General features: G+C 40.7%; 1 protein-coding gene across 1 annotated transcript in view; it reads right to left on the reverse strand.

Annotated features, from left to right (window-relative positions):
• Positions 1-25298, reverse strand: part of agbl4 (AGBL carboxypeptidase 4) — a 249305-nt gene that overhangs the window by 27028 nt on the left and 196979 nt on the right. Inside the window, exon 7 of the mRNA XM_019262716.2 lies at positions 854-946. Within this exon, the coding sequence (XP_019118261.1) occupies positions 854-946 (93 nt within the window). The remainder of the gene's footprint in view (positions 1-853; positions 947-25298) is intronic.

The following is a 25298-nucleotide window of genomic DNA, read 5'->3' on the forward strand; positions in this document are numbered from 1 at the left end:
ATTCTTTTTCTTGTGTGACATGCAAATCCCCCAACTATGTCGAAGCATTATGCTAAATCACGGATGTACCAGTGAATACCAGTAGCAGGATAAAAAGGTGTCAGTACCTCGATTTTCTCAGGTATACAGGTAACTACTGTATATAGAAAATTCAATATATATTAAAAATGTATGTTGCCCTTTACACCATGATTTGAGAAAGATTTGACTGAATTAAAAAAATATTGCTAAGGGATTATTTTTTGTTTCAAAGAATGACAAGACATTTTTGTACAGCTCATGGACAAATGTGAAAAATTAAACATAGGTAGCTCTATATTTTTGGTTTATCGTCTGTTTGTGTATAATATGTTTAACTTTCATTTCTTTTGTTTAGGAAGTCTTTATTTTCATATGTTGTGTGTTATGCAATGCCATTTTAATGGTATCACCTATAAATGTAATTTCATGAGTCTGTCAATAGCAAATAGTAAATAGTAGGTGTTCCTAAATCATGGCCAGATTCTCTATGGCGCGAGGATTTTGTGTTTGCTTTTTCAAAGGCCATTCGGCCCCAAGTTGATTGGCTGTTTTGTAGTTATTGACATGCATAAAAAGTTACCAAAATACTGGAAATAAAGTATCTAAAATTTTCCAGGGGGAGGACCCCCAGAGCGCCTGGGCACCTTTGTGGCCCTCTGACTATGCACTGACTTACAATAATGTAAATAAAAATGTAAACCCACTTTCAAACATTACATATGATGAACTATGACACATGTTGGTGTGCACTACCAAACAATATATGGAGCAGTAGTTCTGCATTTGAATCAAATCAACAAAACACGGAACCAACCCCACAATAAATCTTTACCTTGACAGATGAAGGAGGCAGGAGACTCTCCAGGGTGAACACGAGCTGTAAGAAAGACCAGCTTCTTCTCCTTCTCTGGACTCTGGTGATGGTCTGAGGAGGGGGAGTGAGCAGGATGAGGGAGAAAGGTGTAAAGAAAGTTAAAAACAGAGTGTCAAAGGGAGAAAGAGGAGGTGTCTTTAATGTTAACAAAGTTCTAGCACACGTGTGGACAGCAATTCTGAAAACATTCAGTCTTTTATAGACTAAAATGTCATTATCTTAAGCTGGTGTCAGAGTTAAATATACAAGGAACCTGATAGTCCAGTGTGAGAGAGGCTGGGTCAAAACACACACTGACCTGGAAGTTAATTTACAGGCAGACACACATGAATCAAACATCAAACCTACACACGGCACAGAATATTCAACAGGTAAGGTGAATTATACATCTACAGAGGTCGAGATCAGCCAGCAACAGGTGTGACCTGATAGAGGTCTCTTCTTTGATTTAACTCTTCAGGTCTGGCAGAAGACTTCTCTATGGCTAGACAGTCACCCCCACACGCACACCCTCTGCTCCTTGGAGGGGAAGTTGGAGAGTTGAATTATACCCTGCATTAGAGACTTCTAATGAAACTTTCGACATGTTTGAGAAAATGTTGAAACAAATAGAAACAAAGTGAGAGTTGGAGGATTCTGAGATATGAATGACTAAATCTGAAACTTTTAATTACACGAGAATGATGTGAATGTGTTTAAATGTCTTATTTGATGCCTGCTGTGAATTTCCAGAGATGGTGTATTTGAAGGTAGGATCAAAAAATACTTTATTGTTCTGTTCTAAGAGGTTATGGTAACCTCCTGTATTATTGTAGATATTTTGATGAACATTCCTCAAATACCGTACAATAGACAGACTGAATAACAATTCACAGAGGTCAAAATTTTGCTGTTTTCTTGGCCAATGTTTCTCCTCTAATCTGCTGTTGCTAATGGATGAAAGTGATCGTGTGCCTCATCATTATACACAAACTTAATATCTTATTGATTCTTCCACTGGCTTCTGCTGAGCAGAGAAAATGCAAATTAGCAACAGGCTATGCACCTTTCCTTCTCCTTAATTCCAATTTAGCCTAGGAGCAGCCTCAGAGTGTGTTTATATGTGTGTGTGTACATATGTGTCTGTCTGAGTGGTTAGGGATCGTAAACAAAAAAAGCATTGTTCCATTTAAGTACTCTGCCTCTGATTTTATTTCGTTTTTCTCTTCCTCTGCCCTTCACCGAGACAAATGGCTTTGCCATTCAGGAGTCTCCGTGGAACGGGGCGGGCCGTTTGTTGTAAATGTGAGTGCTTGCGGTTTGGCTGGCTGCTGGGTGCTCGGTGGCTGTGAAATTCCATCACTTAGAAATTCTACTTTGGCCTCGACCCCAGGCCACCACACAGGCTCTCGGTACAAGAACAGAGCCATGACATACACATAGACACACATACACACACATTGTACAGTACAAAGCTGCAATCAGGAAAGTAAAAAAAAAAAGACGGACATAAACACAGAGCTTTTCTCACTACAGTAAAACCAAGAATCCAGAAAGTTGTGAGCCAAACCAGAGGCAGCTGCCAAGGTCCCGACTGTCTGGGAATTCAACCATCGTGGCCATGCTACATTTAGTCTCAGTGCTAGTGTACCCTTGCTGCTTCATCAAAACAATCTCTTACAGCAGGCTCCTGGAGCTTACAATAGATCCACTGTTTATCCCACATCGTTCCGTCTATGTGTGTGTGTGTGTGTGCGACTGTATCTCCTCAGGGCTCTCACAAATGCTCCCCAAGTAGTTGTTGTGTTTATGTGTCTGTATCTCTGCATTCCTCTGCATCTAGCTGTGCCCAGCCAAGCGATGTAGCACAAAATTAAGTCCCACTATTCCATAGGCACCCCAACACCCAGAGGGAGCCTAGAGGAACCAAGTGTGAGGCGATATCTGAGGGAAAATCTAATTTTGGGCTTAGGTGTGGGTGACTTATAACATGAAGGTTAGGGTCAAGTTACGGATGAGACTCAGGAGCAGAGTGTTGCAGCGGCATCTCCTGACCTCAAGGTGTCAGTAGAGATCAGCAGGCGGGGGGCTTCCATGAGACGGAGACTGGTATCACAAGGGAACCAAAGACAGAAGTAAAAGAGAAAGAGAAGGTAAGAGATCAGACTGAAAAGTACCTTTCTAAGCTAACACAAATGATCTAACGCTCTTTCCTGGAACTCTTCTTTTTTCTTTGCAGACAATTTCTGGAGACTGTAGTAGGAGGGAAGAACAACAGAGTTTCCACAATGAATGTCTGAGAGCTCAGCTGAATGTCTACCACTGCAACCACTGCCAATTCATTTCTATGACCTGCAAAACTTTGACCAAAACTGTAAAATTAAGTGGTAAGAGCACAATTTTGTTTTTGATGCAAAATATCACAAGCACTGGAATGTACTGTTTACATATGTTAGACATCTAAGCAGTTTTTGTGTCTTTAATTCTTCACTGCAGCCCTGCTGGTGTGGCAACACTACCTCCTGCTGAGAGGCCATGTGTCCAAATGATGATCCTCTTACCATTTACCATTTAGTCTTTTAGCTGATGCTTTTATCCAAAGCGACTTACAAGGAGCAATTTTCTTGCCAAAGGTAGGGCTGGGTATCGGTACTCGATACTTTTCAGGTATCGACCGAAACAACCCGATACCAAGTAGTATCGAAACTGGGCCTGTCAAACCATACCTGCAATTGGTTCTTTTTGTACCCAGATGAAGAAAAAAAACTACTGTTTCTATGGATTTGCTCGCAGCCAATCACCACAAGCGTTCTTCAATTCAATGCGCCTTGTGATTGGTCCACCAATAGTTTGTATGGTGGTAAAGCAGGTTGAAGCCGTGCGGAGTTGACTGGTTATCATTACGAGATGCCAGTGACATTTACGCAACCAATTTGCTTTCTTTTCACATGATTAATATTGAATCAAGCTGAAAAAAAGTATCGAATGAAGTACTCAGTTGGTATCGGTATCGTGTTAAGGGTACTGGTATCGGTACAGGTATCAAATATTTTTAAACGATACCCAGCCCTAGCCAAAGGACACTTCAACATGCAGACCGGAGGAGTGAATTGAACCACCTGATTAGTGGACGACCCGCTCTACCTCTGAGCCACAGCCGCCCAATCTTTAACACCGCCTGTTTAACTTCACGTCATCACAGTGCTCTGTGGGCCTGTCACAGCAGCTCAGAGAACACAACAAAATAAAATATAAAAGTGTAAAAAAATTAGGAAGAGAAGGAGAATGAGAGAAAACGATAGAGGGATACAGTAAGAGGATGGAGGCCGAGCAGGGGGGGGAGTGGGGTGTGACAATGAGTGAATGAAAGCAGCAGAGGCAAAATTTATGCCCACACTTCCAAATCAAAATGCTCCCTCAGCAGATTTCTCACCTGCCAAAGTCACGCGCTGCACTATACGCCACATTACTGCTCATTCTCTTGCAGCTCGCCGAGAGGGAAAGAAAAAAAAAAATTAAAGGATGTCAAACTACGATCAGCTCTGATAAATATGTAAATTACTGGAGAGAAGAAAAGTGGCTGTGAAAAAAAAACAACATAAATCTAATGAATTCTGAAGGTCAGTCCAAATTGTGCTGGTCAGCTCTTTCTGAGACAGGAGTCCTGGGAACTTTGGGTTCAATCTCATAAGTTGTGACATGATGTAATTAACTGAGTTCGTCTTCATCACTCTTCTTTAGCAGACGCAAAGGAAGCCCTGTCAAGACCTTCTTAAAGCATCATGGCATATATTTAAATACATTTACCCACTTAAAAAGTAAATCTGATTCAAGAAGATAGAGGCGGATTTTGCTTACTTTTTTAATATCATCGGTGTCCAAACTTTGTGACATGGAAGAACGAGGAAAACTTTTGAAACAGGCACTAAACTGCACGACTACAGTTATCTTATTGGACACTAAATAGCATCTTAGGTTTTATATCAAACCAGATGAAATATGGAATATCTAAACTCTTTGGCACACAGTGGGGAAAATATGCTCCAGTATATACTGCCACCCTGCTCACAGCACACAGTCATACAATAAAAAACAATGTCACACTGGCCACAGCTTTATACTACATTATACCACAAGTCTCAAACCAAGGCCTCTCTATATCTCTGCCACCCCCCTTCTCTCTGCTCTGTGGGTTTTACACTGTAATAAATTAGCCTCACTTTGGTGAGATGGCAACAAGACACGCTTGGCGCGCTGCTCAGTGCGTCATATCGAGGATGGGCGCGAGCTGTAAATTGTCACTGGCGTTGAATTTATACAGAGCCTTGGGATGAGATGCAGCACCGTGTACTGCCCAGCTGAGTGAGCCCCAACAAGCATCAAAGCTCTGCACCTCTTCACACCCCCCCCACCCTTGCTCCACCCTCTAAAACCACCCTCTGCCACCTCAAGGACAAACAGAGAGAGAGAGGAAGAAAGGAAGAAGAAAAGGAGAGACAGAGAGGGATGAGGATATGCGCTGAAGTGAGGAGGGCTCTAAAGTGATAAGAGTTTTATGATGCTGTTTTCTTCCCCAGGAATTGACCAGGTCCCTGAGTTAAATTTGTGTGTGTGTGTGTGTGTCTATAGGTGCTGGAGAGCCTGTGGCGTGTCTCAGATTTATTCAGCTCATCTTATTGTGGGGAGGCAGGGGCACTGCCAAGGCCTCCTCACGCATTCATAAAGCATCCCCTGTCACTTCACACACCACGCACTACACAGCTAAACTCTCAGTGAGGTGAGAAGGAGGAAGAGAGAGAGAGAGAGAGGGTGAGAGGGATGCAGTAAAAGAGAAGAGAGTCCCTGCCTAAATATTGCTAATTGTCATGAAAGGCGGCCACGGTATTTTCCCTGAGCTGATGAAGAAAGAAAGCTACAGAGGAGAGGATATTTACACAGACAGGTGGATGCACAGAGATAGAGGATGACTGATAAAAAGACAGGACAGCAGCGGGACAGAGGTGAAGAGAGAACAAAGAAATGCAGGAAATCAGAGGAACAACACATGAAACTTTACTGAGCTCCTTCAAAATCTGGCTCTTGTTTTCATATATTCATCATATTACTGTTTATTTAGTTGTATCCTTCTCACCACATATCATGCAACAAATCAAAAAAATAGAAAGACTATGCAATTCTGATTTCTGTAAATTGTATTTCCCAACATGCCTCAACATATTGGGTTAACATCTGATTGGGAAATAGTGAATATTACTTGTTTGTTTGCCAAAAAGTATCAAAAACTAAAGGTATTTAGTATAATATGACCTCTTGTTCTGGTTCAATCTGGTTCAATTGTAAACTCCTGCCTGAGAAAAAAACCCAAATTCCAGAAAAAACAAACGTAAACCATTTTTCCGTTTATCATGAATTAATATACCTACAGGGCAAACATTGTACAATCTGCTTTGACAATATTTCGTTACAGACAGGACACTAAAAAGAGGATGTACTAGACAACTCTGAGGTATCTGTTGCGTTAAGTCATGTTCACCACTGGAGCATCCTTCTATACCATTGTCCTGTTAACTGCTTCTCTATACACTTCCTTGCCTCTCCGGCCTCCATACTTCACTTATTCACTTAACATAACCATCTAGGATATATGTGTAGCCGAAGAGGGCAATCAAAAGTAGAGATGTGGTGGTCCGAGGTGTGTGTGTGTGTGTGTGTGTGTGTGTGCGAGAGAGAGAGGAGGCCTAGGGAGGGGATTACAATAGCCATGTCGAGACACTCCGATTGGCATCACATCCAGACAGAAAGGGGAGGGACGGAGAAGGAGAGAAAAGAAAATTGGGAGAGTCATAAAGGAAATGAAGGAGAAAGAGAGAGAGAGAGAAAAGAAACAGAGAGAAGGGCGCCAGCAGAGGAAACCCTTGAGATGACAGCGTGTAAATACGCCAACGGCGGGCCTCTAAAGTGGAGATGAAGAGGCGGCAGGATAAAAAGCTCTGAGCGCTGTGTGATTATGGATCAATTTGCCGCAATCAAGCCCCCTTATGGCTGGTCCCTGTGAAATGGAGAGATTTCTGCTCCTCAAGGGCAGCTGTGATGACAGTGGAGGTCACAGACAATGGGAGTGACAGAGTGACAGAGGGGGACACACTGATGGAGGGAGAGGAACATGGGAAGGATTGGGGGGGTGGAAAGGGGGATCAGTCCTACACATCAGCATTCAAGCCTGCGCTGAAGGGCTTTCTAATTATGTTAATAGTGAGAAGAGGCGGTCAGATGTGGGCCTTTGGCCATCATTGACCAAGGAGCAGACCACTACCACTGTGAGCTCTGGTTATGTTAGGGTCGCAAATGAGTACTCACGTGGATACACCATGACAGTAATGATGTAACTGATGACTACCCTATTTTTACACACTATTAAAAAGTCAGACCTGATATTGAATTAAAGCAGCATAGTGCCATGCACACAATGAAGCTTAACAGCAGGCTGGGAAGAAGTGTTTTGCTCACTGGTGTATGTTTCTACATCACTACAGCAAGTAAGGAGTTAAAGGTCCGGTATGTAGAGTTTAAGGTGCTTTATTTACATATATGATAATATAAAATGCAGGTTTTATAAATATTAATGTGTAATCAACTGAAAATACGTTTTTATTTTTTGTTACATTAGAATAAAATAATTTTTCTTTTATCTACAGAGGCTGCTGGTTCTCTTCCATGTTGAACCACCATGTTTCTACAGTAGCTCAGAATGGACAAATAACTGGCTCTAAATCGTGCCTTTCACATATTTCATGTGTTTTGTGGGAGGTAGAAGGTCAGGAAAGTGTTGTCCTACACACCGGTTAAAGGTCAGCAAAAATAATATTTTCAGAGGGTGTTAAACTGTTCTGTAATATCTTAGCTCAACACGACATGTTGAATGGCCTAAGGCATAGAAACAAATCTGATAGTGTATGTTTATCAATATGCTACTGAAGGTGAACCATATTAAGACATAAATGTTTAATTACACAAGGGAGCTTTGCTGCCATTTACTGAGTCAAAAGTTGCAACAACCAAGGTTGAGTGAACCCGTTTGTCAACCTGACTTTGTCAGACCTTCACTGGAGGTTTATGAGAGGAATGTATTTGCTTAACATCTTTATTTAAAAAACATATTTCTTTGTTTGTCTCAAACACAGAATGACACGTTGGTTATAATATGACAACTAGGCAAATATTATTCTAAATGTGGTTAGAGACCAGAAAGTGTTGAGAAATTCAGCCTTATTACCACAGTCTATTGTGTGCAGGTTTATTCTTTGTCTAGTCTTCAGGGCCAACTTCAAGCTTTTCTTCATGTCTTTCTGAAGCAGCCTGTATCTCTTACAGTCACACACTGTTTTATGGAGCCCTGTAAGTGTCGGGAACGAGTGTGATAGACAGTTGGCATAGAGAGCGAGACAGACATTCTCTGAGAGAGAGACAAAAAGGGAGCTCTGTCAAGTATCAAAAGCAATTCGCCCTTTTAGCGATATAATATGGACGTCTGGCGCAAAGTCAGAGGCGGAGACTGCTTAGGGTTTCAAGACATTGGTCACAGGCCTTTCTGAAACCCTGACTTCTCCTCTCTTGCCTTCAGAAAATGATGACAGGAGGAGAGGAACATAAAAAGGAGGGATGGCTGGTCTGTGCTCAGCATGATACAGAATCAGAGGCAGCCAGTAATAGCCTTTTTTGAAGAATGTGCCACTGAACTTTAAGGGCCGTCTTGCTTGAAAGGACAAGTTACAAATAGGAATAAAGGAGGGGTAGAAATGATTTCCCAGGGATATACCCCCTACTGCGCTGCCCTATCACCGCACCACAGTGTAGGAGTGTGTTTGTGTGTGTGTGTACTGTACATGAGTGTGTATTTGGAGAATGCAACATACTACAGGAAAAAATGGCGAGATGTGCACAAGCAGACATACAGTACATGAACAGTTACATCTGCACTGGAGCATTATATGGACAAAGAGGTCACGGTCTGTCCTTAAATGTCATTTGGACCAGTGTTGCTTTTCAGACAGAAGATAAGTAACGAAGTAACTAAAGCCCATCTAACAAGCAGAGCAGTCAGACAGTCGGACATACAGACAGAACTGATGTGTAGTTCTTTATTACTCTGACTTTTCCTGCCTATCAATAATTTCTGAGCCACAACAATACAGCTGGGCTGAGGTAAACAACAATGGTGCATCGCAGCTTTAATAACTACAGTCACACCTCCCAGCTATGTCTTTCAGTCAATTATCTTCCTTTCTATTCTGTTCGATTCTACCTACTTTCTTCTTTCCTCCTCACATCTATACAGCAAAGTTACTGTAGATCACTTTTAGTCTGCAGAACTGCTCACCAGTCTATACACACATGAAATACTAAACAAAACACTTGCATTTGTGTATTTGTGCAAGGAATAACCGTATGAGGTGTGTGTGTGTGTGTGTGTGTGTGTGTGTGGTGTGTGTATGTGTGTGAGTTGGGTCATGCGTGCATTGCAGGCATCAGCTCGGCTCAGCGGCGGCGACAATGTCATTCAGCAGTTTAGTAACAGGCCATTACCTTGTTAATACTAGCCTAATGGGCGGTCTGCTATTTTAAAACCACTGTCATGTTTGTGCCATTAACAACCACTTAGCGCTCCACTCAAATCAACAGGCCACTGGGACACACCGAAAACAATAACAAAATAACAAAGACAATGGGATAATAAGCGCTGTTTCTTTATTAAGAGCAGAAACGTAAAAAGTAAAGCACACTTCGGTTCCTTTACAAGTTACGCCAGTGTGTTACATGTGAGAGGGCAGCAGAGCTAGACTGTTTTTCTGCGTATAATCGTCATTTCATTTTCTATAGAGAACAGTATTTAGTGCTATTGCTGCTTTTAGAGAGGGCCGCAAAGCTATGAGATGATCAGCTGGGGAGGCCAGCTGTTCATATGTTAATATTTAAGCACGTTAACACTGGAATGGTTGTGTTGGAACAAGTATTACTTTGTCTTACAGATACACGAACACACAAGGAGATGTATCATTAGCAGCTGTGTGTCTTTCTGTCTGCTACAGCGTCTTTTTTGCCGACTTTGCAAGACGACTGCGACATCACTGTGACAGAGTTGATTGAAGCGATTTCAGGAAGTCACTTAAATATGTATACCATGTAACTAAAACCACAAACTGACATTTTTTTGTTTCTGTTTGCGTCTGGATTGAACAAATATTACACCACTTTATTGCACTGTTTAGTTTTGTGCATTTTCGAACTTTGGCCATGGACAGTCTAGCTGTTTCCTCCTTATGTTAAGCTTATCACTTTCCAGCTCAAGGGAGGTGATTAGCTCCCTACTTAACAAAACAGGCATGAAAGTGGTATTGAACTTGTCATCTAGTCTCGGCAAGAAAGCGAATGAGATTGTTTTCCCAAATGTTTCCTTTAAAGTCGCTTGTCTCTCTCACACACACGCAAATCAAGAAAAAGCAAACAGGGCTCTGTTGTTTCTGTTTGCTCCCAACAGCAGTCTTTATCGTCTCAACTATTACAATTTCTGGTATTTTTATCCCTGACAGTCGTGTGTCCCATTTTAAGAGCTGCACTCTTGTTCTCCTGAGCTGGTTGGACAGCTCTTACATCAGAAAAAAGAAAAAAAAACTGTGACATGCAGTCAGCAGTGCTGTTTTAAACAGTGAGCTGTCCAGGGGAATCAGGAGGTCTATTGTTATAGCTACAGGTACTGAAGACTCAGCAAGCCAGGTTACCTGGTGCTGTCAGCTCATTGATAAACTAGAACAGAGGTGGAAATAGTTTCTTTTTAATATTTTCTACTGTAGATTAAAACTGAAGATATCAAAACTACAAAGTTATGCAATGGTATGGAATATATGGTAAAGAAAACAAAGCAAAATATGTTTTATATTTTAGATTCTTCATAGTAGCCATATGTATGTATGTATGTATGTATGTATGGATGGATGTATGGATGGATGTATGGATGTATGTATATATATAGTACATATAGTTACATATATTTGTATAAACGCTATATTCTTAAATCATGATCACATTTAAAATAAATACAGCAAACATGACAAACTATAGCCTGTGGGTCTCTATAATTCCATTTTTTTCATCTCAAAGAAAATCAGCTTTCTATCAGAATCAGTAGTTTCTCTCTGAAGTCTGAGAGGAAGCGCTCAGCAAGAAGTCCTGCAATGGAGGCACAGTCCATTTCGGCGCATCAATCGTTTACACAGACTTTGAACTCAACTGTGGGTGTGTTCAGCTCTTTGGTGATTTCCAAAGCTTTCAGTAGACTATCAGCTCCAGTAATAGGCATTTCTTCATTCCGTTTTTCAGCCACACAGTCTCACACACACTCTCCTGTCAAGCTTTTTAAAGCAGCCTGCCCCGGCACTCTGGAAAAATCTGAGATTTTGATTTGAGTCTTTTTGACTCTTAGCATTTTTAAAGCTGTCATTTAGGACCTGTCGTCTTGACAGTTGTTAAGATGACTCTAAATCATTGATGGCAGTTATTTTAAATTGGAACCATAATTCCTGCAGGTCTTGATTAACTAGTTTTGAAACCATTTTTTTTTTCTCCATCTGTCATTCGTGTAGTTGTCAATTTACAATATCTCACGACAGTTAAAAGGGAATGTTCAAAGCAACTCTGATACAGATGCTCATAGTTTGCTGTAAACAGCAAAAACAAGTTCCAACAAATTCATTTCAAAAATTTGGTAGGACACAGGCGAGGACATTTTTTCAGGTTTATGCATTCGGAAGCTATTAAGGCGGAGACGTGTATTGAGTTGCACAGGTTATAGTTTGGATTTGGGGATCACAACAAAAGCCAGACTAGTATTGGACTCTTACCATTTTTCTTTTTTAAACATAATAAATATATATGTAGACACATGGACAGAAAGCTCTCAACTGAAAATATTTCAGCTCAGGTCTCGAATCATAATTGTTTAAGCTTTACCGAGAGTTCAGTTTTACAAATAGTTTGTCTTTTTATCTACATGTTAGTATGTTAGAAGAAGATGATGGTGATGAGGACAATTGACAATGTAGAATGGTCAGATCAGCTACCAATCTGATACAGAAGACTCTTTACAGACAAACAATATGAAAACAGCTTCCACTATTACCACACAAATCCAAACTACAGGTAAACAGTTCACTACAGAGCAATCAAAACATCATTATACAATAAAACACATTTCTTTCCCAAACTGAATATTACCTCAGTTAACTCATATTGATTTATATACATGCATCTTCATATAAGAAAGAGCTTTCACTCCAGCCGCAGGGTAAATCAACAGTTCTTTTAAATTTAAGTTTTGTTCCTGTGATTAAAAAAAGGTAAAGTATCAGGAGTTATCTATCTCCGTAATCTCTCTGTACGTTAACTCGAAAGGATTTAAATGCAGCCTAACACCTGCTGTTAATACGACTTCCTGATAAAGCTGACATCACGTGTCAGATAACGTCGCTGCTTATCTCTGGGAAATTGAATGACTTCTGATCTAAAAAAAATAAAATAATAATTCACAGCCTGTGAATTTAAATGAAACCAGGAGATGCTCACCTTTCAGTTATACAAATAACGTGAATGAATACTGCCTTTCATATTTTAGAGTAGCTATGTTGTGGTATCCATGGCATATACTGTGTCTACAGTGAAAATAAACTTGTACGTCTGTAATTTAAACGAGCACTGAAATGGTAATTGAGCTCATGACTCCTGTATGTCTCTTTCTCTGCCCACTCCTGATTGGCTCACCTGACGCAACAACTGCATGCCGGTTGGTTTAGGATTAATGTGGTTGTCATGACAACGTGCCGGCCATAGAGCTGTGTAGGAATGGATGCGTGCTGTGTGTGTGTGTGTATCTGTATATATATGTGAGTGTGTGTATACTTTGTTTGAAGTGGCAGGCCTTTTCAGCAGCTTTGATCATGGAAATGTTTGTAGTGGGGGCAAACCTGGAGAACAAACAGGACTTCAGAGAGATTAGCAATCTGTGGAACACACACACACACACACACACATACACACACACATACACACACACACACACACACTGATAGGCCGCCTGGAAGTCAGCTTTCTGAATAAAATCAGACACACGTACACCGTCAGCTCCTCATCTGAAAATTAAACTCTTTATATCGTTCTCATGTGATGAAGCAAAGACGAGGAGGACGATATAAGAAGTAGCCATATCTTACTGGCCAACATTCCTGTGTTCTTTCCCTCTCCTTCACACCCTCTAAGCTGATGTTCTTGAGGAAACAGTCCAAGAACAAGTGATCTAGAGTACAATCTCTGTGTGTATATGTGTGGTTATGCCACCTCTGCAGGGCCAGTGTAAATCCATCAGTGTTGAGGAGAGGCCAGGTGAGTGCTTTAGCAGTCAAGGTGTGACACATGGCCCCAGTGCTCCTCCATCATGCTATACTAAGCAGTAGAATGTGTGACTGTACATCAGCGGACAGTAAGTGTGTGTGTGTGTGTGTATGTATGAGAGGGAGAGTCAAATGTGCGAGCCAGGAGCTGTGATTCAGACAAATACACTGCACCGCCCAGGCGGCTCTCGACCCCAACCGAGACGGACAGCACTGGAGCTATTCTCAGAGCCACAAGCACATCACTCAGTCCCCAAGGTAGGAGGATAAGTCATTCACTAAGGTCACAGGAGGTGTTATGTCTCTCACTGTAAGTAGTTCAGAGTTTGAAGAATGGAGGTACAAGGCCGAAACAAATGGCAATGCTCTCCTCATCTCAGTTCTAGCAATCGGACAGAGTGGTAAGTCATGTTCCCAACTCCCAAACTAACACAGGACATCAGAATGATAAAATGTGTCAACATCATGAAGAAATCCATAAAATAATCGCTCTCTGATCCGTCTGTCCTAAGCTTCACATGGCAGAAAGAGATGGATACTTGTTATATTTCACTTACAGCACAGACTCGGTGGCTTTGGACACAGAGACTTTAATTAAGATCAAATTTATGGCTAAACATTTATTATTGTTTGGAAATTGTGTCCCTAGAAATGACACAACAATTTCGTTTGAGATGGCACTGGTAAGTTTTTTTTTTTGGATCACGCTAAAATCGAAGAAGGTTACTTACAAGAAATTCCAGATGTTTTTCATTGTCATTTCTCCTAAATAGGAAAATTATTTAACAGTAGTAAGTAATTCTAAAAATGAAGCAAACAAAAATAAGAATCAAAGCCATTTTAGCAGCTCTGTGAGGCTCTACTAAAGCACAGTGGTGCTTTCCGCTAAATACCAGCATGTCAGCACGCTAACCTGTTAAAAATCCTAATGCTAACATGCTGATGTCTTTAAAGTTTGTCATGATGGTTGTTTCACTCAATGTTTTCAGATTTCACTCAAACAAATCACAAATTTCAACCTGGTGGCACTAAAGGAAAGTTCAGCGGATCAGTCAGTAGGTTTCATTCTCCTACCATGAAAGTTTGCAACAAAATTTCATGGCACTCCATCTGATAGTTGTTGTGATATTTCAGTCTGGTCCAAAGTAATGGACCAACCAACCGAACGTCAATTCCATCCCAAGAGACGTGCATGCAAGCATGGTTAAAAATAAACTAAAGTTCAGTTTTAGCTATCGTTCATCTCAGAAATAGCAGGAGATGAATTTACTTGGCAGAAATAATTCTGACAAAGTTACTCTGAGCCCCTTCACAGTCAAATCAAATCAGTTTTATTCAATAAGTAGCATGTGCAGGAAATCTCTTCACTCTTAACCCTAAAAGAATTTAGTTTAGTTTCAGCAGAAAAAAAATATGAATTATGCAGGGGTCTTCCTGCAAAAGATTTCTTCCTCTCAAAAGATAACAAACCACAAACATAAACTGAGACAAATCACAACAACACCCAACAAGACGAGTGCCATGTGCAGTGCAATACATATTTTTTTATCTGTTCCCTGTTATGGAAGGAGGCTAGCGGAGGTTGAGATGGAGGAAAGTGAGGTGGCCTGATCATACCCGGAGAAGCAGGTCCTGAGGGAGCAGATTAGAAAACGGTGATGCAATATTAATTGGTGCTGGTGCGTGCCAGAGAGTGCAGGGTTGTCCGGAGTTTGTTTCCCAAAGGAAGGGCTGTCAGGAGCTGAGAGGGACAGGCTGCATGAGTCCCTGACCTTGTCTGTCAGCTGGTGGAAGAGAGGAGGGCTGGGAAAGAAGACCCCCAGTCCCACTGACACTCAGATCAACACTCTGCCAGTCTAAGGCAGTCTGTTGGGACACATCCCGACAACCAGACAGACAGTGTGACACAGTGAGAGAGACAGACAGAACGAATGTGATCTCCATGGTCGAACACAGACATAATAATAACAAAAAAATATGAATATGCTAAACTCCATATATATATATATTTATAGCACAGAGATAGTATGATATAAGACTGTGTTGTTGGGAGAAGTTATGTAACGTCACTAATTATTTCTTTACTAATTATAAAATTTTTTAACCACAACACTGATGCACATTTGTGTTTTGTTACTTTGGACCAATTAAAAAAATTAAAAGAAACTCTATGCAAGTGAGTTTTAAGAGGTGATTTGAAAGAAGAGATGGAGTTTGTTAGAACATTGTTTTTGTTAAGGTTGGCTCCTTAAAATAAATGGTAGATGTGTTTTATAGTAATCTTATAAACGTTACAGAAATGTATGAAACTCAGAACATATAAGTAGCAAAAATAGCAAAAAATCCTAAAATTAAGTCAAGGTAAAAAAACTAAAGCTTTGTTCATACATCAACGGACATGCACACTAGAAAACAAGGTGTTTGACCTCATGACAGCAAGAAAAAGAGCTCCTTTGTTTGTTGTGTTTGGCAGAACAACAAGAAAGAAAAATATGTGTGAATGCCGAACAAGAATGGGACCACGGATGTGGAATACAGTACACAAAGCAAGTGTCTAGTTTGCTTTTGTAGCATATGTGCAGTTGGCTCACTTGTAATGTGCACAGACTGCGTGGACACAAATGTATGTATGGGCACGGTGCATACACAATGCAATGCAGATAGGTTTCTTTTCTTTTCTCTTTTTCCTTTGGTTGGGGGCAGGGAGGGGTGGGCTTAGTAATTTAATGATAATGTTGAAAAAAACAATAAAAAGAGTAATAAAAAATGAAATAACTGAAGAATAACACAATGTGTAGGGATCACATGCGGCAGCAAAATAAGAGAGCAACACTTACTGTCAAAGATCCTGACACTGAAAACATAACAGACTCAGAAATCCATAATGATTTTTGTATATTTGCCTTTTTTATGGTGTTAAAACTGCACATCAGATAGTGGTGGTTGGAGAGAGCGAGTGCACAAGGCAACCCGAGCATATGGGTGAGAACTTCATGTCATTTGGGATCGCGCAAACACTGGACACATGTCAGCTTCAATTAACCCTCTCCCATCTGTCTGTCTCTTTTTCTCTCACTCTTGCTTCCGCTACTAGGATTTCAACTGGGTCATCCAGTGCAGTAAATCCCTACATACAGGATGAAACATAAAAAACAAGAACATTACACCTGCACGGAGACGAGAAACTTTATTTCCCCCTTGTGTCACACCAAATGCAAAGTCTAATTTATTTTCTTTTTTTCTAGCCACTTAAACCATCTCCTGTCAAAACATATCTACTATATTAAATTATCAATGTTATGGACTTCAATAATTCAGGCTACCCAGCAGTGTGTTATGCTGACAGTGTCATGGAGTTCCCCGACATACTGTTGAGTGTCCCTCCAGAGAGCTTGTCTAAGTTTCTCTGCTCTGCAGTCAGTGGCAAACTTGCCACTGCTGCCAAAAGGTTAACAACAGGCAATGAATGCAGAGCAGGGAAACTTATGATGGTATTTTCAGCAACATATTATCTTCTGAGTGCACCCCAGTGCTGTCCTCAGCAACATTACGCCATTAGAAACAGGTATGTACAGGTAATAGACAGACACAGAAGGAACAGAAGACAAACAGACATATTTTCCCTGTTTTGCAAACCCCTTTTTGGTATCTAAGCCTGATTAAATTTACCACTCGGTTACAGTAGCATCAGTGGCACACTTCTTCCCATCCTGAAGCAGAGGGTTGTTGATGTGTGTGCCAGAGACAGAGTGAAACGTCACGCTGTAACGCTATTTCCTTGAGTCTGACAAATGAGGCCCTGGCTGTGCTCTGGTGTTGGCAGTTACCTATGAAAGAATGCATCACTCCAATTGGCTCTCCTGTCCCGCCTGTCACACAGCTGCACATTTTCCTTCCACTTGTGGCGTGCACACACACACACACACATACAGACAAAAAAACATACAAACAGGAATTATATGTCACAGAGTTCCCATCCTCCGCTCCTAACCAGTCTTTTCTCATCCACACCCAACACCTCGTGTCGGATCCCTTCCTCTCCATCTCCCTCTGCCTGTCGTCCCCACTTCCTTCCCCTCTTCACCCCCCTCACCATCTGAGATCAACACCTAGATGTGTGCAGGTGCAAGGCTGCTGGCAAACTGTCAGCTTGAGTCTCTGTTACTTAAACACACACACACACACACACACACACACACACACACACATACACACACTCTCACAGCTTGGCTCCAACACAGGCGCTTCCCACTCTGTGAATTGGTCTCCACACAGTGAGCTCGATCACACTCTCACTGTCAACACGTAAAGGAAGACTAACAGTGAGCGTGATAAAGGTTGGGAAAACACTGGCTAGGGACCCAGAAGAAAAAAAAAGATTTGTTGCATAATAATTCAAAATAAGCAAAACCTTAACAGGGTCATGTACTTCACCCACACAGATTCCTTCATCTGTGAGCTGTGAACCCGACCTGAAGGACAGAGTGAACTGTTGTGTGACATCCCCATCAATATTACATAATAACTTCATTTCAGTTTTCTTATGAATTGTACCAATCAAATCAAAAGATCAACAAAAACTACACAGCAGTTAGTTTAGATGACATAACAGGACTGAGAGGGAGATTATAGAAACTGCAGTGACGTATGAAGCAAACCAATGACAAAAATGGGTTATAGTGGACATACGATGCACAAATTGAGCCACACTTCAATTGTAAATATTTCACTATATTTATATATGAAAATGTGGATTACACTTGATTAATGGTGAACAGCAACACTTCATTGCTGGATACTGCCTTGAATTTTTCTTTGAGGAATCCTAATGGATGACCTTAATTTTCCTTCTGTGGATAGGATTAATGTTATGATATTAGAAAACTAAATAGAGTGTAGCAAAACAAACAGCTGCAAAAAAAAAAAGCATCAATTTGTGTTTTTTGTTGTTTTTACTGATGTATGTAGAAAGTTGTGTTTATTTAATACTGTTTGTACACTGTATACATTTTTATATATACAGAGGAGAGAACTACACTGCAAAATATTCATGTTCCTTTTTTAAACATAATTAATCTATATTTTTCTCCTTTATTAACCTGTCTCATCTTTATTTATATTATGTTATCTTGCTTTGGGCGACTCACACTGTGGTGAGAGAGAGCACACAGACACACAACTAAACTACAAGATTTCAGATGTGCTGATATAGTCTTAATGCACTGGTTAGAAACGTAATTAGTTGTAATAAATGAATCTGTCTGTAGCATCTACACACAGAAACTCACACACACACACACACATAGACTGTGTTGTGACCTCTGGAGCTGTGAACACGGAGCTGGTGTCAGTCCGCATGGCCCAGGGTCATCTGACAGCTCTAAACAAGACTCTCATTAACACCAGGCCATTAAAAGCTCATGCTGCCATGGTGGTCCAGGTTGACATTGAGGAGGACAGACAAGTGTCAATTTGGTCTTCAGCCATGACTCCCATCAAATATCAAAACTGCATACAGCACTCGGTGATGTAGAGAGATAAATGTTTATGAATTACACATTACAGATGTTTTTTGTTTAAATTAGTTGGGTAACAAGGACAGTGATGCCGTATAATCAGTGTGCTTAATATTAACTAAGGAGAAATCTAACGAGTACTGTACCTTAGCACAATTTTGAGGTACTTGTCCTTATTCTTCTCCACTACATTTATTTGACAGTTACTTAGTTCAACATAATAAATTAGAAAATATTATTACACATTAAGCTGCATTTCCATCCATCTATTTTCTGTATCCTTATCAGGGTCGCGGGGGCTGGAGCTGATCCCAGCTGGAATTGGGTGAGAGGTGACAAATTGCCAGTTCATCACAGGGCACATCACAGAGAAATTTAAAAAGTAATTCAAACTATCCTACCTTTACCAGCGAAAACATTATGTATACAGGAATGCATCACTAATTATCCAGTAATCTAATGGGCCATTATGCATAATTAGTGGTTTTATAGTTTGGTACTATGAGTATATTTGATGCTGATGATTTTGTACTCAGCCTTACCTGTAACAAAGTATTTTACACTGCAGCATTGCTACTTTTACAAAAAGTCCACGTAAAGTAACAATGAATGTGTTTTGTGAGTCAGATCAAAGAAGAAAGTGTTATTAACCACAGATTTTAATGATTAAAAATATCGACAAGTTTATGAAATTAGGTGTCAAAATCAGGTCAAATTGAGCTGTGGGGGTGTGTCTGAATGTGCTGAAGCCTTGTGGGAGCAGTGAAGTAGCAGTTTTGAAGCCACTGAAACGCGTCAGATGAGTTCAGAAAATGACATGACTAACTTTGAAACACTTTCAGCAAGATTAATTAATCTCTATCTCTCTGCTGGGTGCAGGGATTTGCTCAGGGTGGCCTTAGTGTGTCATCGAGCCACCCTTTAGGACCGCCCACAAAATCCTGTACTGAAAACTGGTGAAAAGCAGTTTTAACCTCTAACTCCACATTTCAGTAATGTATCGTTTAAAGTCTTTTTACACATTTTCAGCAATTCGTTTCCAACATACTGAATGTATTTTGAAAGAAATCTCGAAATTGCCTTTACACGGTCTTTGAGTAAAGGATCTAAATACTTCTTCTAGCACTGCATATCAAAATGGTTTAGTACAGAGTACAGTGAAACACTGTGCACAGTAGATCTAGTGGACAGGACTACTTTGCTGCATCCAAAAAACATAAAAAATGAAACTAATTCTCACCAATAAATTTAGAACAGGAAGAAGAGTCACATTTAATTTAAAGAGGTGCGAAGAAGACTTTCATGAGCCATAAACATTCATAAAGACTCCTTCATGTCACGTTTATAACAGTTTTATATCAGTCTGATGCACACACCTTCAAATAATGTGGTACTGAATGAAAAAATATTTTTTCATCGCACGGATAAAGAAAACGGTGATGTTGTCCTTTTAAAGTGCAGTTACTGAGGAGGTGAATTGGGAATCACAGAGTATAAAAGATTCAGCTGAAGATGTGCTGAAAATAAGGTAAATCTTTGACAGGATTTAAATTACCACTTTTTCTTGAAAGAATAGTTATCAACTGCAGGCTGTGTTTATGTGAGAAGCAGCAGCAGCAGCAGCAACACTTCAACTATTCACACCCAGACAGTTATAGCACAGTTATGTTTGTGTGGAAATAAGGGACTAAAACAAAAACTAATTAAGCATTTCTTAGTTGTTCTGATCCACATTTTACTTTGATTCAGCACTCTAAGTTGCTATTCTAAAATTACACGGTGTAGCTAACTCATCATTTTCCCATTAAGTGGTAAAAAAAACGAGACTCTGTTGTCTTTTGGAGACAATTACTCAGCGCATCTTCTACTTCTACTTGAAACAAATATGCTTATCTCATTGTTGCTTCAGATTTCATTTAATTCTTTTTACCCTCCTTCAGTTTCACCCTTGTCCTTTATTGGCAGTCTTGTATGCTTTATGTGGACTGTTGGAGTTTTGCCTTTTCTTTTTATCGTCTTGTGTACACGAATGCATCCATGAGAATGAGAATGAACTGCTCCCACTGGCTCACACCGTATCAATAAAGGCTAAATGAAACAAATCCATTTCTTTCATGGTAATACTTTAAGAATAGTCTTTTTATCTGGGTAATTTAAACAGATTATGGGCCATAAAGATGCAAAGAAACAACTAATCTTTGAAAATGTAACAAGTTTCACACAGATCTACTGTTCACAGGGCTGTCCTTGTTTTCTTGCTACTTCTAATGACATAAACGTATTGCTTGTTATTAGACAACGATGCCCTTAGTGCTGAAAGATGTCGAAAATATTGTATTTCATCTTGCTTGGTGCTCACATCAGCATATCACAGTTGTTGAGGCAACTTTCTTAAAAAAGAATAACCTGCTGGATTTGAGAGATATGTGCAAGTGAGAGTTAATCTGTGTGGTTTCATGTTGTTTATTTTTAGTACATGACAGACAGAGAGGCAGGAGTGAGAGTTTGCAAAGTTGTTATTTCATTTCATGGGAAAACTGACATGCTCATAGAGCCACGTGTGTGTGTGTGTTAGAGAGTGCATGTGCTAATGCTGCCAGGGTTTGCTAGAAATGGTATAATTTATCACACCTAATTAATTATGCTCCAACACAGAGAAGTGTTATCCTTGTCGCTCAATCGGCTCCCCACTCTGCCTCCCTCTGTCAGACGACAGGAGGAAAGACCCAGATAAACTCCCAGAGCCTGAAACACCACATCTTTTTTGAAGTCTCTCTCTCTTCTCAGGCTGATTCGCCATGCCCATTTAGCCAGTTTCACATTACCATTTAAATAAAGAGGCTAGCTAAATGACCACTGGTAGAACATAAAAAGAGAAATTAAATTGTTTTTCTGTCTCACGGCACTTTATTCTTTTCTCTTTCTAGCTCATGCTCCTCATCATTTTTAATGTGTTTAGTCTGGGGGACCGGTTGATAAAAACGTGTAGGAGAACACAAATGCAAAGTGAACTATTCATTCTTGATTACAAGGTAAATCTAATCTCTTGATGACTCACAAAGCGAAGCAGACTTGAAACAAGGTATGTTCATGTCTTGAGGAGAATTATGATAAAAGTAAACCAAGAACAAACATAAAAATGGCAGAAATGACCACAGGGCATAAAGTTAGTTTCAAAACAGACCACATGATTAAAAGGGATCATGTCTATGTGACTATAAAGCTGTGCTGAAATAGTACAACAGGCAAATGAAAAGGCCTTTGCAGCGAATACTGTGTGTAGAAGTTATCTTGAGCTACATGTGCCGTTTCTGCTGTCAGGAATTCGGTAGTAACAGTAAGTGTGCAGATAGAAATTCAGTCAGAAAGTCAAATCTGTTGTAAGTTATAACTCATGATACACATATTCTTAGATTTAGTATAACCTACACTTTACATACATCATACTACATCATTAACTCCTATGTCTGTTGTGTCAGACATGGCTTGAATACTTGTGGTGGATGAAGATGTGAAGTGATGAGTTTTTCACATTAGTTCTACTTGTTTTTGTGGATCTGTAGATGCTGACAAGAATATCGCCAGGTCTCTAGCCCGCATGAGTGAAAACACACTGCCGACATCCCACACCCATTATCAAGGAGGTGAGCAGATTGTATCGGACACAGATTGATTGCCCTTGAAATCCAGCAAAATTGCTTAGCTTGTAACAAGCTTTATTTACTACATTAAATTATCATTAAAATGCTATTAGTGCAATTAGTTGATTTCCATTTTAAACAACACATCTATGGTGAGAGAGAAGCACCGAGCGGGGAGAGACGGGCTGCGGAGGACGGCGAAGAAGGGAGAGAAGTTAAAGCTACAAGAGGAAAGGAGCGAGAAGCGAGATGAGAGGAGGGAGGAGAAAAGAAGAGAGGATGTGTGAGGAGACAAGAGGTGAGTCAGGAAGGAGAGAGGCGACGTGAGTGCAGTGGGAGATGAATATTAATCAGCTGTAGTGATTAGGGTGGTGGTGCAGAGTGGCACTGTGACAGTGACATTGGCTGCCATTGGCAGCCCCAGCCATGGTGATTCACTGGAACCTGCTTCATTTGGGCCATAATTAGCTTAAATGTTCAGAGAATGAAAAATTCATCATCGCTTTGAATCTTGTTAATTGGGGGAGCCGTCTGCATTAATAGAGGCCATTTGGAAGCTCTGTGCTTAAGTATGCACGTGTGTGTGCGTGCATACACTGGTACGTATGCGAGCATGTGTGTGTTTAGGGTAAGTGAGCTCGGTTTTGCATCCACTTACCGGAGGGGCTGATGGATTCCAAACTTTAGCAGTTTTTATCGTGGAAGCAGCCAAATAAGCTTCTTAGAAATGATAAGGACATCTGAATAATGCTGGCAGCGAAGAGAAATTGAACAGTTGCAGTCAAGACTTACTAGCACATCTTATCATACATACGGTTAACTGACAATGCAGGGACATGCAGCCAGAACATGGGAGCAAGGGAAGAAGAAGTGTGTTGTGATTGGTAACTTACCATGTTTATTACTAGATGTGAAGACCAAATGGGGAATTAATCAAGCTGAGACTAAAGGAAAACATGTCTACATACAGGTGTGTGGTCCAAACTAAAAATGAATGCTGTGTAGATTATGTGGATCTGCTTTAAATGGACAGTGCTGCACATACAGTATAATCACACTAATGGCACGAATGAGATTAAATTAAAGGAGTATACGTTTGACTCTTTTGCTACTTTCTAATTATTTAGAGTAATGAAAAAGCTTTTCACTGCAGGATGAACAAATGGACAAACAAAAGTCTGAAATGGAAAGTGAGTGTACTCTATCAGTCAGCCATGGACAAACTAGATGAATCATTCCTCGAAAGCAAAGACAGACTGATCAACAATAACGCGAATGATGACTGATACATAATGTATGTAACACTCCTGTGAACTAATAAAACAACCAACAGGAGTGTGTTCCTTGTATCTCTCAGGACACGAAAGGTTAACAGCAGCAGTGAAGGTGGCCAGTTGCTGCTGCAAGCAGTAAGAAATTAAGACTAATGCCCACTTATTTCCCTGCAGTGGAGCTGGAGCCAGGTCACAGTGACAGTGTAGAACAGCGAGAGAGACTGCAATCAAGAGCAGAGTTTAGACTTTAAGTTGGTGGCAAGTGTGCTTTTAGTTTAGTTCAGCCTGTGCTATAAGAAGTATGTTTCATATTCGGTAATAAAACATGCCACTGTGTGTTCTTCCTCTAAACCCTGTGTGTGTGTATATGCTCCTGGAAACATCAAACCTTGTTATGCTGCGGTAACATATGCACCCGGTGCACCGTCTCTGAACTTCCCCTTCCAGGAGGCGACAAAAGCTGTAATATTTTCACATTCAAAACAGTAACAATGTCATAAAGAGAACGCATTACTGCCACCTATTATGCGGCGCTGCTGTGTGCACCGTGTCTGCATGAAAAGCGAAAGGTGGACAAGATGAATCAGACAACGCTCCAAGAAGCTCCGTAAAAGCTCTGAAATGACCGTATTCATTAGGTTTGCGAGTGTGTGTGCGTGTGTGTGTGTGTGTGACATAAATACGATATGTCTCCCTCTATACTGCAGTGTGTGAGGAGGACACAGTGTTTATGCGACAGACAGCTAGGCTGCAGAGCTCAGCCCAGTCTGGACCAGCCCGGCCCAGCCCAGTCCGACCCAGCCAGGGCTAATCCATCATCACCACTACTGAATCATCACACTGCCAATAAAGCCAGGCGGCAATACATTACAGGCATGTGGCAGGCTTTAGCGATAATGACATTGAGAAGTCCCCTTGGGCTGTAGGAAAAGCCTGGGCGCATGACACACTTGCTTACAGAGGCAGTAATATATGGAAATGCATCAGTGTGCCAGACAGGGGAGAGGATTGGAAGATGAGTGAGCGAGTAGAGCTCAGTCTATTCATGAGGAAAGAGGAAGGAAATGGCCTTCACAGTGACCACTTCCTATCAGTTTCCAATGTGGACTCAACCAAATCCAGCATTCAGTGATGGGGCACATTTTAGATTCAAGCCTCTCCAAACAAGCCATCTTACAAGCAATCTGATATGTCAACACCCCATTTCTGTCTTATCTTGTTCACATGCAGCTGGGTTGATACTGCAATATGGTTTGGACATGGGACATGTAACATACAACGCTGCCAATCATCGTGCATGCTGTGTGGCACAGACGCAGGGAACTGGGGAGTGAACGAACGAATACAGTACAGTGAACTGTAGGTCTCTGCCTTTCTGTTATCTCGTAATCCCTCACCTTCACTGCAGATGCACGCACATAAACTGCAAAATACACCAAAGTTGAAACACAAATCTACACTCAAGGCATCTGGGGACATGGAGGAGAAAGGGACTCATCTTTATGGTGACAAAAGTTGACAACAGAGCCTGTGAGGAAGGAAAGCTCGAGTCGGTG

Source organism: Larimichthys crocea, chromosome XVII (genome assembly GCF_000972845.2).
Source record: "Larimichthys crocea isolate SSNF chromosome XVII, L_crocea_2.0, whole genome shotgun sequence".
NCBI classification, from domain to species: Eukaryota; Metazoa; Chordata; class Actinopteri; family Sciaenidae; genus Larimichthys; species Larimichthys crocea.